The sequence below is a fragment of the Danio aesculapii genome, chromosome 2 (assembly GCF_903798145.1).
Source record: "Danio aesculapii chromosome 2, fDanAes4.1, whole genome shotgun sequence".
Classification (NCBI taxonomy): domain Eukaryota; kingdom Metazoa; phylum Chordata; class Actinopteri; order Cypriniformes; family Danionidae; genus Danio; species Danio aesculapii.
The window spans coordinates 51171712-51185875 of record NC_079436.1 but is presented as its reverse complement, the minus strand read 5'-3'; the positions used below and the strand labels follow the sequence as shown (position 1 = coordinate 51185875).

General features: G+C 37.6%; 1 protein-coding gene across 1 annotated transcript; it reads left to right on the top strand.

Moving 5' to 3' along the window:
* The first annotated feature begins 4596 nt into the window (after positions 1-4596).
* On the top strand, positions 4597-13831 carry them6 (thioesterase superfamily member 6). Its single transcript, XM_056468292.1, has 3 exons — positions 4597-4657; positions 9769-10273; positions 13134-13831. Coding segments are annotated over exons 1-3 (618 nt in total). The 5' UTR covers positions 4597-4655; the 3' UTR covers positions 13245-13831.
* The last annotated feature ends 333 nt before the right edge of the window (positions 13832-14164 follow it).

The following is a 14164-nucleotide window of genomic DNA, read 5'->3' as shown; positions in this document are numbered from 1 at the left end:
TTTTATTGTAACTATCTACTTTCTCTTTTTTATATCATTTGTGTTCATTTATTGTATCCTGTGTTGCTCTGATGTTGTAATTATATTCCATATCCCATACAAAACATTCTGCATTGGCAATACTGCAACATAAATGCCATTCCAATAAAGCAACTTGAACTTAAAGGAAAGCAATGACGCCCAATTAAGTTTATTCGTTTCTCCTATAGCGCATGTCTTTGGACTGTGGGGGAAATGGGAGCACCTGGTGGAAACCCACGCCAACACGGGAAGAACATGCAAACTCCACACAGAAATCGGAACTCAGTCGGAACTCGAACTAACAACCTTCTTGCTGTGAGGCGACAGTCCTAACCACTGTGCCACCTTATGCTTAACATGTTTTTATATAGTTATTTTATAATATATAAAAAAAAAACATGTAGGTGACGTGGTGGCGCAGTAGTTAGTGCTGTCGCCTCACAGCAAGAAGGTTGCTGGTTCGAGCCTCGGCTGGGTTAGTTGGCTTTCTGTGTGGAGTTCGCATGTTCTCCCTGTTCTCGTGTGGGTTTTCCTCCTGGTGTTTCCCCCACAGTCCAAAGACATGCACTATAGGTGAATTGGGTAGGCTAAAATTGTCCGTAGTGTATGTGTGTGAATGAGTGTGTATGGATGTTTCCCAGAGATGGGTTGCAGCTGGAAGGGCATCCGCTGCGTAAAACATATGCTGGTTAAGTTGGCGGTTCATTCCACTGTGGAGACCCCAGATTAATAAAGGGGCTAAGCCGAAAAGAAAATGATTGAATGAAAAAACAGGTAGAGACACAGATCTTTCAGCCATTGCACAGTGTTTATTTAGAGGCAGGATTGTGCAGTGGGTAAAGGGTGAGTGGGATATTTTGGGGAGGGACTAGGATAAGCTTCATCTGTAGTTGTGGTTGTGTTTGTTGATCCACAGGTGCTTCAGTTTAGAATCGTTTCTGTAATGGTGATGCAGCAGCTCAATTTCTCTTCTCTCCTTCTACTTTTGGAGTTTCTCCCCACCTTTTCCTTCACCTTCTCCTCTGCCCGGGTAAACAGACTCATCAGACTCATCAACAGACTCATCTTCTGTTCTTTGGCTCCTCCAGGACTTTTCCACTGAGCTTGCTCTCAACATCATCAAACTGAGTCACGCAGAACAGAGAGACAATATCATGTTCAGCCTCAGAGTCTCCAGCATCACTGAGGTCCTGGAACTCAAACACTTTACCCGTCCATGATTCATCATTCAGCACCTCCTCCTCCCAGGCAAGCATCTGTCTCATCCTTTGAGATCTTTCAGGCTTGGGAAAGGTCTGGATGGTCTCCCCAAACTCGCTTTCCTCATCCTCAATTCCAGCAAACATGAGTTCTGAAGTAAATGCAGACCAGTCAGAACCTGATGGTGAAACAAGATGTGCAGTTTGGCCAGCTGTGTGGGAGGATGCACTTGAATAGGACACCCAGGAAGGACAAAGTCAAGTTCTTGCAGACGAATGGACCTCAGAAGATGCACTGGGGAGAATCAGTGGGAGAACAGCTCATCTGGTGCAAGAACAAGATGTGGAGCAACAGCCAGCAGTTTGGGAGGGTCCACATTAACAGGGCACCCAGGCAGGACAAACTCTTGCTCAAGTTCTTGCACAGGAATGGGCCTCAGAGGACACACTAAGGAGAATTGGTGGGAGAACAGCTCATCCGGTGCAAGAACAGGACATGAAGGAATAGCCAGCAGTTTAGAAGTATGCACTTAAATAGGACACCCAGGAAGGACAATTTCATGCCCAGGTTCTTGCACAATAATTGGCCTCAGAGAACATACTGAGGAGGATTGGTGGGAGAACTGGTGCAAGAACAGGATGTGGAGGAACGGCCAGCAGTTTGGGAGGGTCCACATTAAAAGGGCACCCAGGCAGGACAAATTCTTGCTCAGGTCGTTCCACAGAACACATTTGTGATCTTTTCACTGGCAGCAAGGGTTTGAAGCAAGCAGCTTGAAGGATGAAGTCTCCAGAGCCACTGGGAAGCTTTGGTAGTTTTGGTAGCATACACTCAGTGCATCACTTAGCGGGTTTCCACACAGGTTCTGCATCTTGTTTATATACACTATGAACAGCAGCTACGCTAATTATTCTCTTTATTCTCCATTTCCACCTGGGGATACTCTTCCCGAGGCCCTCAGACTATGCAGAGTCACTGATTCGATCCAAGACCAACGACGAGATGATCCCAAGCTTTCCATATCCTGGACCAGGCTGTATCCTGAGCAGCTACTGTGATGGTCATGGAGGAGTGGAGAACATGAGACTGATTCCTGTGACGCTCCAGAGACAGACGAGTCTTCGCTGAGGCCAGCTTCCAGCCTCCGCCGCTGAGACTGCAGCTCTGCACAAGACGTTTGGCCAGCGGAGAAGTTAAAATGGTCGTGCCCAACTGAGTCTGGTTTCTCTCAAGGTTTTTTTCTTCAATTTCGCCAATTAGTGAAGTTTTTTTTTCCCTCTCCTGCTGTCGCCTCTAGCTTGCATGGTTTGGGATCGGTAGAGCTGCGCATCGTTGGATTTGCTCTTCAATGTTTGGACTCTCAGTAGTGATTTTAAACCACACTGAACTGAGCTAAACTGAACTGAACTTAAACACTACAAACTGAACTACACTGTTCCTATTTACTATGATCTACTATGATCTATGTGAAGCTGCTTTCACACAATCTACATTATAAAAGCGCTATACAAATAAAGGTGAATTGAAATTGAATTGAATTTTCCATTTATGGGCTTTAAGACAGAGGGTCTTTGCAGGAGTCTGTAGGGCTTTGGCCTCTCCACACTTTTTAACCCCCTTGTGGTGTTTTTGTTGTTTTTGGTGCATTTGTTGGGATTTGCAGTGAAGTTGCAGGCCTCACTCTCTGAACATTTATTTACTGCCACCATTTCTTGAGCTGCACATTGATGTGTCTCCCTTCAATTCCAGGAAGGGATAAAACAGTCAAAAATCTTTTTAAATGCACTGTTGAACAGCGCCATCATGAACACTGAAGGCTGAAAATGAATGGGTCAGTAAGTCACAACAGTAGTTCTCAATCACCAAAGTAGACTCCTCAAACACCAACAACAGTTTAGAATCAAAACTGCTGTCTCTGTATTCCAGAACAGAATTCTGTTTATGACATCACACATTCTGCTGAGCTCCCCTGAGTGACCGTTCTGATCTAAGAGAAGCAGCAAATGCTCACTTGCAAATCAAGTGGTGCAAGTGAAATAAGTTTCCAGACACTCCTTCTGCCTCTTTATATTTCACTGACAAAAATACAAAGTTGGCGGTCCATTCCGCTGTGGCAACCCCAGATAAATAAAGGGACTAAGCCGAAAAGAAAATGAATGAATGAATGAAAAATACAGAGTTCACCAATGACCATTAAAGCAAAACAAGGGAAGACATAAAGCTGTTGTGAACATTCAAACCTTTTGAAATATGTGGTTTTAACCATGTGGTCTATTTATTGACTTCTCACTTATTTATTTTCATGAATCAAATTTTTCACTCGGTACAAAAAATGTTAGAATAAAAAAAACTCTTCAACTTAAGGGGAAACATTCCCCATTAAAACTCTTTAAAATGGCAATATTTTATTAAATTGGCCTGCTGAGCAAGTACTTGTTTTTGCCCCTGTTTTCTGCTTTTGAGCACTGCAGGCAAAATTAATTAAAATTGTGTTATGGTAATTATGTCGGTGTATTATAAATATCACAATATATATTTTTTCTATACACAAAATAATTAAATAATGCCAAACTTTTCAGAGTTGGGTGATCTATCATTTAATAATTCAATTGTTTATTAATTTATGTATTAATATGAAAGTATTAATTTTTTTTATCAAAATAATTCACTAAAAATATTTTAACTGCCACTAGATTGTGGTAACTCTTTAACGAGGAAGTCATTCATTCACATGGGTGTTTCCCAGTACTGGGTTACGGCTGGAAGGGCATGCGCTGCGTAAAACATATGCTGGAATTGTTAGCAGTTCATTCCACTGTGGCAACCCCTGATAAATAAGTGAATAAGCGGAAGGAAAATGAATGGATGAATGTCATTAGCCTAATTGAAAATATGAAATAGCTAAAATGTCTGAATTTTCCAGAAATATTTTCAATTAAGTTATCGACGTTTATCGTAAATATTCTTGAATGCACACACCGACAGAAATCTAGGGGGGGGGGGGGGGGGAAGGTTCTGGCAAATTTTTTCATTTTTTATTCCAAGAGACTATATAACACATAAGAAGTCTTGGCCACATAAGTCACATAAGAGTTGGCCGGTGTCCTGACATTTTATCCCACCCATCAGATTATGCTACCAACACTGTATTAGAATGGTTCTGCGGTTAGAAATTAGGTAGGTTAGGGCGATATTACAGCTTCATATCACAGTACTCCACATTAAAATTTACACTGGTAGCAAAATCTAATGGCTAGCATATTGTGACATAATAGTGTGCTGCCTACTTTTTGAATGGGAGGTAGGACAATCTGACAAGGAAGGTAGGACACCGGCCTAAACTGCTTTAAGTGACGTGGCACCGGGGGCGTGGCCTCGCTCGTTCAGCGAGGAGACGTAAAGAACGTGAAGGAGCAGCTGGGAGCAGCGTGGACATGTGAGTACACAGACACTTTCACAACTATTAAATTACTTTAGACGAGCATTTTTTAGCGTTTGTGTCATTGTATACGTGCAACCGAGGTCGCAAAGATTTTACACAGAGCACAAAGTTGACAGTTTCTGTTTCAACTCCTTAAACGCTCTGAATATTGTGTGGATACTGCTAAAGTTAGTTCATGAAGCAAAACAGTCGACACTAGTGAATAACATGACCAGTTGTGTAGTGTTTATTCATCTTAGCGATAGTTAGTAATAATGCAATTATTCTATTACTATTGTTGCTGGATTGTTGTTAGTTCGGGTCCAATTGATATTAACAGATACACCATTTAATTTTAACTATTATCTAGGAAGTTTAGGATAATTAAATCGTCTGTTAATGTTAACTAAAACTTATTGGAGTCTTATTGTCTCTGTCTTTCTTGTCAGTCCTATCATCAAAAACAGTCATCAAATTTAACGGTTTTTCCCCCCAATCTCTGATGTCTACTGTAATATAAATAAATAATTAAAATCACCACTAATATAGATCACATTTTTTAACATAATAGTTTGAATTACTTTGTACTTTGTTTAAGCGTTTAACAATGTTGATCTTTTTTGACCTGAGGTTTTAATTTTTTTATTCTGCTAAACTATAAGAAATTAGACTTTATACAGGGAAACATATAATAGCAAATACTGTGAAAATTTTCTTGTACTGTTAAACACCACTTTGGATATACAGTGCTCAGCACAATATATGAGAACACCCTCACAAATGTCTCATTTAATATTTAATGATATGGGAAGCTTTACAGTATTATATTTGTGCATATAAGTTAGAATAGTCAGTACTAAAGCCAAATCTGGAACTAATCTAACAAAATAACCTTATGATAATGATCCAAAATTACTATGCCCAAATTTATATGTTTGGGAAAAAATGTAAATAAACAAAATTCAAGAGAAACGAAATATTTGTAAAAGTTAGGTGACTAATCTACCTTAATCTTAACGTTTGACTAAAATAACTTGCTTTACAACGTGTTCACAAACCAGCCTAACAAGTTGTTCTTGTATGAGGCTATGTAACTAACCTGAAAATCTCAGAACCTCAAAACCACATCTGAGTGCATGTATAGAAACAAGTGTCTCCTCATTGTTTTATCAAGTGTACTGCTGAGGAATGGTTTGCAACGTTTCAAAATGCAATTGTAATCATTTAATCCATTTAAAATCCTGTTTAAATTATAATAACGGCCAAACATGATGTCCGGCCAAGGAAAAATTATATATTTGCCCTTTAATAAAGTATGATGATATTCTGTTGTTTTAGATTTTCTAAGTATATGTGGTACAAGATTGCTTAATGGTTCAATTGTATAATTTGTGCTAATGTATATTGAGGAATGGCTGTGAATCAAATGCAAGCAGTGGTCTATTAATATTAATAGCTAATAAATATTAACGATTGTCACAGTGACTGTATCCTTTATTTTAATCATATCTTTTATAATAGTAAAACAAAACTCATATTCTTTGATTAAACTTTTGATTAGTAAATACCTTAACCAAGTTTAATGTTTTTCTCTTCTCAATAAAACATGTTCATTTATATTTTGGTGATTTGATTAAACTTGTTGGGTCATTAAAAGCCAATGCTGTGCAATAGGGTATATGCCGACTTTTAATTTGTCAGTAACCTGGGTTAAGCGCTTCCGGTGAACTGAATGCCATTGCAAAATTGGCGCGTTTAAGGTCCGTTTTCTTTAAAAATCAGCGATCTCCGCTGGCTGAGTGATATCCGATACAAAGTGGGTCTCAGATGGTACAAGACGCTCTGCATTAAATTATATTTTTCCCCGCCATGTCTTTATAATATGAGCATTTATTTTACCACAGTATATTCAATTGAGCTTCTGCGCTCCATTACTGCAGTAAATAGCTTTTTGTCTTGTTTTACGCTTGAACAGCTAAATGAAACCCAAAGTCTAATTAACTGATTGTATTTTAATTACATTACATCATTGATGCTGTAAAAGGAACCATATATAATGCGAAAAAAGCCACATTAACCATTCACCGGAAGTTTATCAGTTTAGGAAGAAACACTAGCTCCGCATGTACCCTATTATCCTTTCTGGACATCACTTTTGGCCACTATTGAACTTTAAACCTGCTATTACGATGTATTCTCTCTGATCTGGTCACAAGTGCACAGTGTTGAATACAGTCAGGAGTAAACAAGGTCTTAAATGTTCTCAGATTGTTCACTTTTGACCACTTCCAGAGGTAGTTGAAGATGCATTTGGTCAGATTCTTTTAAAATATAGTGTGGTTCTGGTCTCTCACATACTTGTGAACCAATTGACAAAACTGCATCTTAAGGTCTCATTCGGAAACGTGGCATATGCACAAAATGTGTGTGGAAATGTGTGTTGTGAGTTATACACATAGAAAAGGCTTGATGGGGCAATGTGCGCAGATGTAAGTAAACATGAAGCAAACAATTCATTCATTCATTTTCCTTCAGCTTAGTCCCTTTATTCATCAGGAGTCGCCACAGCGTAATGAACCGTCAACTTATCCAGATTTCACCTGTACCATATGTCTTTGGACTTGTGGGGGAAACCGGAGTGCCCAGACAAAACCCACGCAAACACGGGGAGAACATGTAAACTCCACACAGAAATGCCAACTGACCCAGCCGGAACTCGAACTAGCGACATTTTTGCTGTGAGGTGACAGTGCTAACCACTGAGCCACCGTGTTGCCCTTAAGCAAACAATATTTAACTAAACATTGACTTAATTGAACCACTTAAAAAATCACCAGATGATCCATAATCTGTCATTTAAAATAATAAAAATAAACAACTGCTTCAAAACAAAAGATTCACACAGGTTTGGAAGCTTCATGAAACAGCATTTCGAAAGCAGCCATCACTAATTCATGCAAAGAAGTATATTACATTTTATATTTTGAATAGGGATGGGTATTGTTAAGGTTTTAACGGTATTACTACTTTTATAGATACCACTTATCGGTTCGGTACTTTAACGGTTCTCTTGTCGCTAGTTTTTGTAGTGTTTTTTTTTTATGGAAAAAAAAAACAAATTTAACAGAATTAACAATACTTTAATTTATTATTACATTTTTAATGTTAAATAAAACGAAATAAATAATTGTGTAAAAAATGAATCTTTTTTTTTTGTTGCTGTTAACGAATGTACAATGGTTTGAAGGAAAATGACTTCTGGAGAAAAATCAACATGTTGCCTTTTCTGGCAGAAGTCAGGATCTTTCTTGGTTTATTGTGCTCCCTGCAGTTGATCATACCCTCTTTGAGTTGGAAAGAGCAGTTAAACGAGATAATGTTTATGATTTTTCATTAACGCATTCACATAAATGAGTTAACAGTATTTTGGGAGTTAACTGTGTTTTTAATACAGGTTTGGAGCATCTTGCAATGTAAAAATAAGCAGTGTTTATAATTTCTTAATAAGCATAATTTATTATTAGGCTATTCATAGGCTATATTTGTAAAGTAATGTATTTTAATTAAAACATTAAATGCTTTTACAGTAATGGTATGTGTAAGATTTTGATTTATTTATTTATTTTTTTGCGTTTTTTAGGAAAACAGGATCTCCAGCAGAAAAAATATTCAAAGATGCTGTTAAGTTATAAAGAAATTTCTGTTTTTAACTCTAATGAAGACAGCAGAATTATCAATGACTCATTTTTATTATTTAGCCTGACATGTTTACTGCGCTAAAATATAAAAAACCTTTCAAAAAATAGAATATATTGTTTCCAAAGGGGGAAAACTGTTGTTGTTTTTTTTGCCGAGATATTTAAAAGGAAAATATTTTAGAGCAGTAAGCACAATAGCATGAAACCGTGATATTTTTATCCAAGGTTATCATACCGTCAGAATCTAATACCGGCCCATGCCTACCTACACGACAATGTTTCAGTCAATTTAAGCCTAAAATTTAGTTTTGGAAATTTAAAGGGCACCTATGATGAAAATCATCTTTTGAAAACTTTCAACAAAAACTTTGGACAGAACTGCGTGTGGGCGTAGTGTGTTTTTTTTATTTATTTTTTCCTGACGTTAAAATAGGATCTAACTCCCTCCCGTTTTGAAACCGACATGACGTAGGAGTGCGGTTCCCCCGTCCACCGAATTGATTGACAGCCAAATATTAACGTCTCCATGGTAACGCTTAAAATTATATTAGCAAGACAGGACATGCGCAAAGCAACTGAGCTTAAAAGATCTGTTCAGCGAGCTGTGATCATCAAATGAGTTTTTAAAACAGTACATGTTTGTAATAAAGTAAATACAGTAAAATCACTGTAATTTATCACCACAGCCGCATGTCAGTACAATTATAAAAGAAGACACTTCAATCCCGGTTTGTGGACGTTAAATCAGGTTTATTTTGTACATTAACTTAACGGATATCCATACAGCAGTGGATATTAACGAGTATCCTGTCACATTTACCGTGCTAAAACTGCAAAGTTAAATGCGCGCACTGTGTGTGCCTGTGTGTTTGCCTGTGGGTGAACTTTGTAACAACATTATGTTTGACTCATGGTGGCAGAAAGCCTGGAATTATCTCCACAACAAATACATCAAATAATCATTGTGAAAGTTCTTACTGTAGTATTTCTCACCAACGTTACGTGGGTTATCCTTCCTTCAGGTCTGTCACTGTGCTGTTTATCAGACGCGGCAGGAGAGGAGGACACACTCTAACAGGCATGTGCGAACGATGTGGGGGGAGAACTAGCTCATTTGCATTAAAGGCACAGGCAACAAAACAGCTACAATATCCTTAGAGCTGGTAAATAGAGGTATAATAAAAAATCTGATAGGTGTTTTGAGCTGAAACTTTACAGACACATTCTGGTGACACAAAAGACTAAATCTTGAAAAAGGGGTCAAATATGTGCCCTTTAAGGCTTTTTAAGACTCAGCGTATTAGTTTCTTTTATTCTTGTTTATGTAAAGCACTTACCATTGTGTATGAAATCTGCTAAATGAATAAACTTGCCTTAATAATAATAATAATAATAATAACAATAAATGGTCTTGTCTTGTAATTTCAGGGAGGACGCTCTGCTGTGGGTTGTGGGTGTGCTGTTACTCCTGTTCTGCACTCTGGATGTGTGGTATTACCTACGAGCCGTGTTGGTGGTGACCAAAGCCTGGTTCCTCTCACCTGTGTTTGACGTGACCGGAGAGCAGACGGCCAGCGGACGCGTGGTTCTCAATGATATAGATCTGTGCCACATGAACAACGCTCGATACCTGCGTGAGTGCGACTTCGCCAGATTGTCTTTGTACACCCGTAATGGAGTCTTCAAGGCTTTGAGGGCACTCGGGGCCACAGCGGTGGTCGGAGCGACTACCATCCGCTACAGACGGCCTCTGTGTGTCGGTGAGGCATTTGAGCTGCGCAGTCGAATCGTCAGCTGGGATGAGAAATCCTTTTATCTGGAACAGCGCTTCGTGTCTTGTAAAGATGGGATGGTCTCGGCTGTTATGTTCTGCAAGCAGAATGTTCTGCGCAGCACTCCAGACAAGATCCTGCAATACCTGTGCAAGAGAAAGGTGAGCGGCTGTCAAACATTTATTATGTTGGACTGAAATATATATATGGCTTATAGAGCTGCACAATAAATCCAAAATGTATCTTGATCATAGGCATTAGTCAGTATAAGTCTCTGACTTAATGATAACCTTGGATAAAATATCAGTTTCACAGTATGGTCATTACTGCTCTAAAATATGCTCTTTGTTATATGTCTGGGTAAAACTGCTGCTTTTTTCTCTATTGAATGCATTATATTTTATTTTAAGAAACATTTCAAATATTTTGAGAAGCAAACATGTCAGGCTAAATAATAAAAACCTAATTTTTTTAGTTTGTTTCATAAAACACATATTTGTTTACAATTTGAAAAGGCATCTTTGGATATCTTTATTTTCTGCGGAAATAAAGTAAGCTGCTGCTATGGGATCAAAATCCCGCCAAATGTATCGCAGAATTAGATGGAAAAATAATAAGCGTAAATCAAAAAAAAAATTACATTGCATGTAAAAAGAAAAAACTAAATATATATCTTCAGCTTATCCTCGCGAAAACGGAAATGCTTGAAGTTGCCAACCTGACTCTACATCATAACTTTTCAATCCAGATGGATGGGGCAACCATTACTGCATCCAAAATGGTAAAAAGCCTTGGAGTAACGATTGATGACCAATTAAACTTCTCTGACCACATTTCTAGAACTGCTCGATCTTGCAGATTCGCACTCTATAACATCAGAAAGGTCCGACCCTTCCTATCTGAACATGCAGCACAACTCATTGTTCAAGCTCTTGTTCTCTCCAAACTGGACTATTGCAACTCTCTACTAGCCGGGCTTCCAGCTAACTCTATCAAACCTCTTCAGCTGCTTCAGAACGCAGCAGCACTAGTGGTCTTTGATGAACCCAAAAGAGCACATGTCACTCCGCTACTCACCCGTTTGCACTGGCTGCCAGTTGCTGCTCGCATCAAATTCAAAGCTCTGATGTTTGCTTACAAAGCGACCTCTGGCTTTGCTCCTTCGTATCTGCTCTCACTTCTGCAGATTTATGTGCCCTCCAGAAACTTGCCTTCTGTGAATGAACGTCGCCTCGTTGTTCCATCCCTAAGAGGGAAGAAATCACTTTCCCGAACTCTCACATTCAATCTGCCCAGTTGGTGTAATGAACTCCCTAACTGCATCAGAACAGCAGAGTCACTTGCTGTCTTCAAGAAACGACTAAAAACTCAATAATTTAGTCTCCACTTTTCTTTCTAATCTTAACTGCCTCTCTGGCTATACCACTAACTGTACTCTCTCTCTCTCTCTCTCTCTCTCTCTCTCTCTCTCTCTCTGTCTCTCTGTCTCTCTCTCTCTCTCTCTCTCTCTCTCTCTCTCTCTCTCTCTCTCTCTCTCTCTCTCTCTCTCTCTCTCTCTCTCTCTCAAAAACAAAAAACATTACTAATGCTTTGCTTCTTAGACTTTACACACCTGAAACTTGTCTATAGCACTTGTTCACTGCTGCTCTAATAGTTGTGTAAATTGCTTCCTTGTCCTCATTTGTAAGTCGCTTTGGATAAAAACGTCTGCTAAATGACTAAATGTAATGTAAATGTGTGTGTGTGTGTGAGTGTGTGTATGTGTGTGTGTGTATATATATATATATATATATATATATATATACATACAGTATATATATATATACAGTATATATAAGATAATGAGCGTGAATCAAAAATGAAAATGCATCAAGATAAAATCAGTTTTTCCGCTTATATTTGAATGTTTTGTGTTCTTAGGGTTAGGGCTGGGCGATATGGCAAAAATGCAATTTCAATAATTATTTTCCATATTGAACAATAACGATATATATTTCGGTGTAAGTTGTTAATGCTTCCAGATTTAAAAGAGTACTCTAACAATGACTGATTCTCATTGTTGCACATTTCTGCTGTGCGATTGGCTCTTAGATCAATATAGAGTAAAAGTCCATAGCTTATCATTGTTAGTGACATAAATTTGATCACGATTCGGTATAATATCGTTTACCTACGGCCTTTCGCTCTCGCTTCCATGTTCTGTCCTTGCGTTTCCAAAAGATGCAATTCGAGTTTCATTTAAATCACTTGCGGGCTTCAGCGTCATCATTGTATGGGATCGAATTCCCGCCTAAAGTATCATGGTTGTGGATTGAAGAATATTACGCATACATTTCTGTTACACCATTCCTACAGTATATATAAAGTTTTTTATTATAACTATTAACTATTTTTAAACTACTATTAATATTAACTATTTTTATGTGTTTTTTTTTTACGAAATCAAAAGCTTTACTAGTCAGCCAACGGTTCAGCAAACACCTGCTTACCATTTTCAAGGTATACCGCGGTTTGGAAAAGGCAAAGTTTTAAAACCGTCAAAATTTCCTGCAATACTGTTCCTAAGGTTTGTGTAGGATTTTTTTTGTTATTTACTTTTTAGGACAACAGTATCTCCAGCAGAAAAGATATCCAAAGATGCCTTTTAAATTGTAAAAAAAACATTAGTTATACATATATATATATATATATATTTTTTTTATATATATATATATATATATATATATATATAAATTGTGAATTTATGCATTAATGTTGAAATGGCATAATAGTACATAATTTAGAAGTAATACGGTCTACTACCATACAACTAAATTAAAGAATAAATATTCATGAAACAATATGTAATACATTTCATTTAATTAAAAATGGCTTCAATTTATTTTGACCAAATCAAATTTCACAAGTGTGACTCCTAAGTTCACAAAACAAAGGTCTTAATTTCCTCGTCTGCATGTTGTTCACATGGAGTGTGTATTTTCTAATTTACAAAAGTCTGACATTTATGAACTGCTCTTGTAGGTTGAAGTGCCAGAATTTCCTGAAGACCTGCAGCACTGGATCAATTTCATCTCGGCCAGCAGTAAAGCCCTGAGGGGGGAAAGCCAGCTCCATGATAAAAAGAGCCAATGAAGACTCGCTGCCTTAAATGAACTCAAACACGCTGCTTTACAAAACAGCAACATGTATTCAACTCTCAGGTGTTTGGACACTCCAGAGCACAATAGTAATCTGACTTCTGCTGTAGTTCAGAAACCTGGGTCATGCCACATTATGATTTGTGCAGATTGTAAGATTATGAATAGCCATAAATATATGCTTAAAATCAATGCACTCACAAATGATTTTTTAATTTGCTTTTCAGCATTAACAAAGCAAAAATAAGAACAAATAATAATAATTAATAATACATAAATATGATGCATAATACAAAATATACATATCAAAATATTTAATAATTAAATTAAAATAAAATATAGTAAAATATAATGTTAATAAAATATAGTGACACTATTATTAATTAGTTTACATTACTTTGTCATCTTTTTGGTGCAGTGGGTAGCATAATCGCCTCACAGCGTGGGTTTCCTTCGGGTGCTTCTGTTTCTCCCACAGGCCAAAGACATGCGCTATAGGTGAATTGCGTGAGCTAAATTGGTCGTAGTGTATGTGTGTGAATGAGTGTATGGGTGTTTCCCAGTGTTGGGTTGCAGCTGGAAGGGCATCCGCTATGTAAAACGTGCTGGATAAGTTGGCGGTTCATTCCACTGTGGCGACCCCAGATTAATAAAGGGACTAAGCCAAAAAGAAAATTAATGAATGAAACTAACCTTTTTTTTAGGCATTACCTAACACATTATTAAGTGTGTGTGTGTGTGTGATGCTGAAATATGAGTTATTATTATGCCAAAATGTACATTAAATAATTAATGGATTTTTATTTTTAGTATTTTTGACCCCTTTTCAAGAAATTAGGTTTGGGTGCCCTCAAACTGCATTTGTGATGAAAAATTTTATATATAAAGTAAAACAGCGGACAATATTTTCTGTTG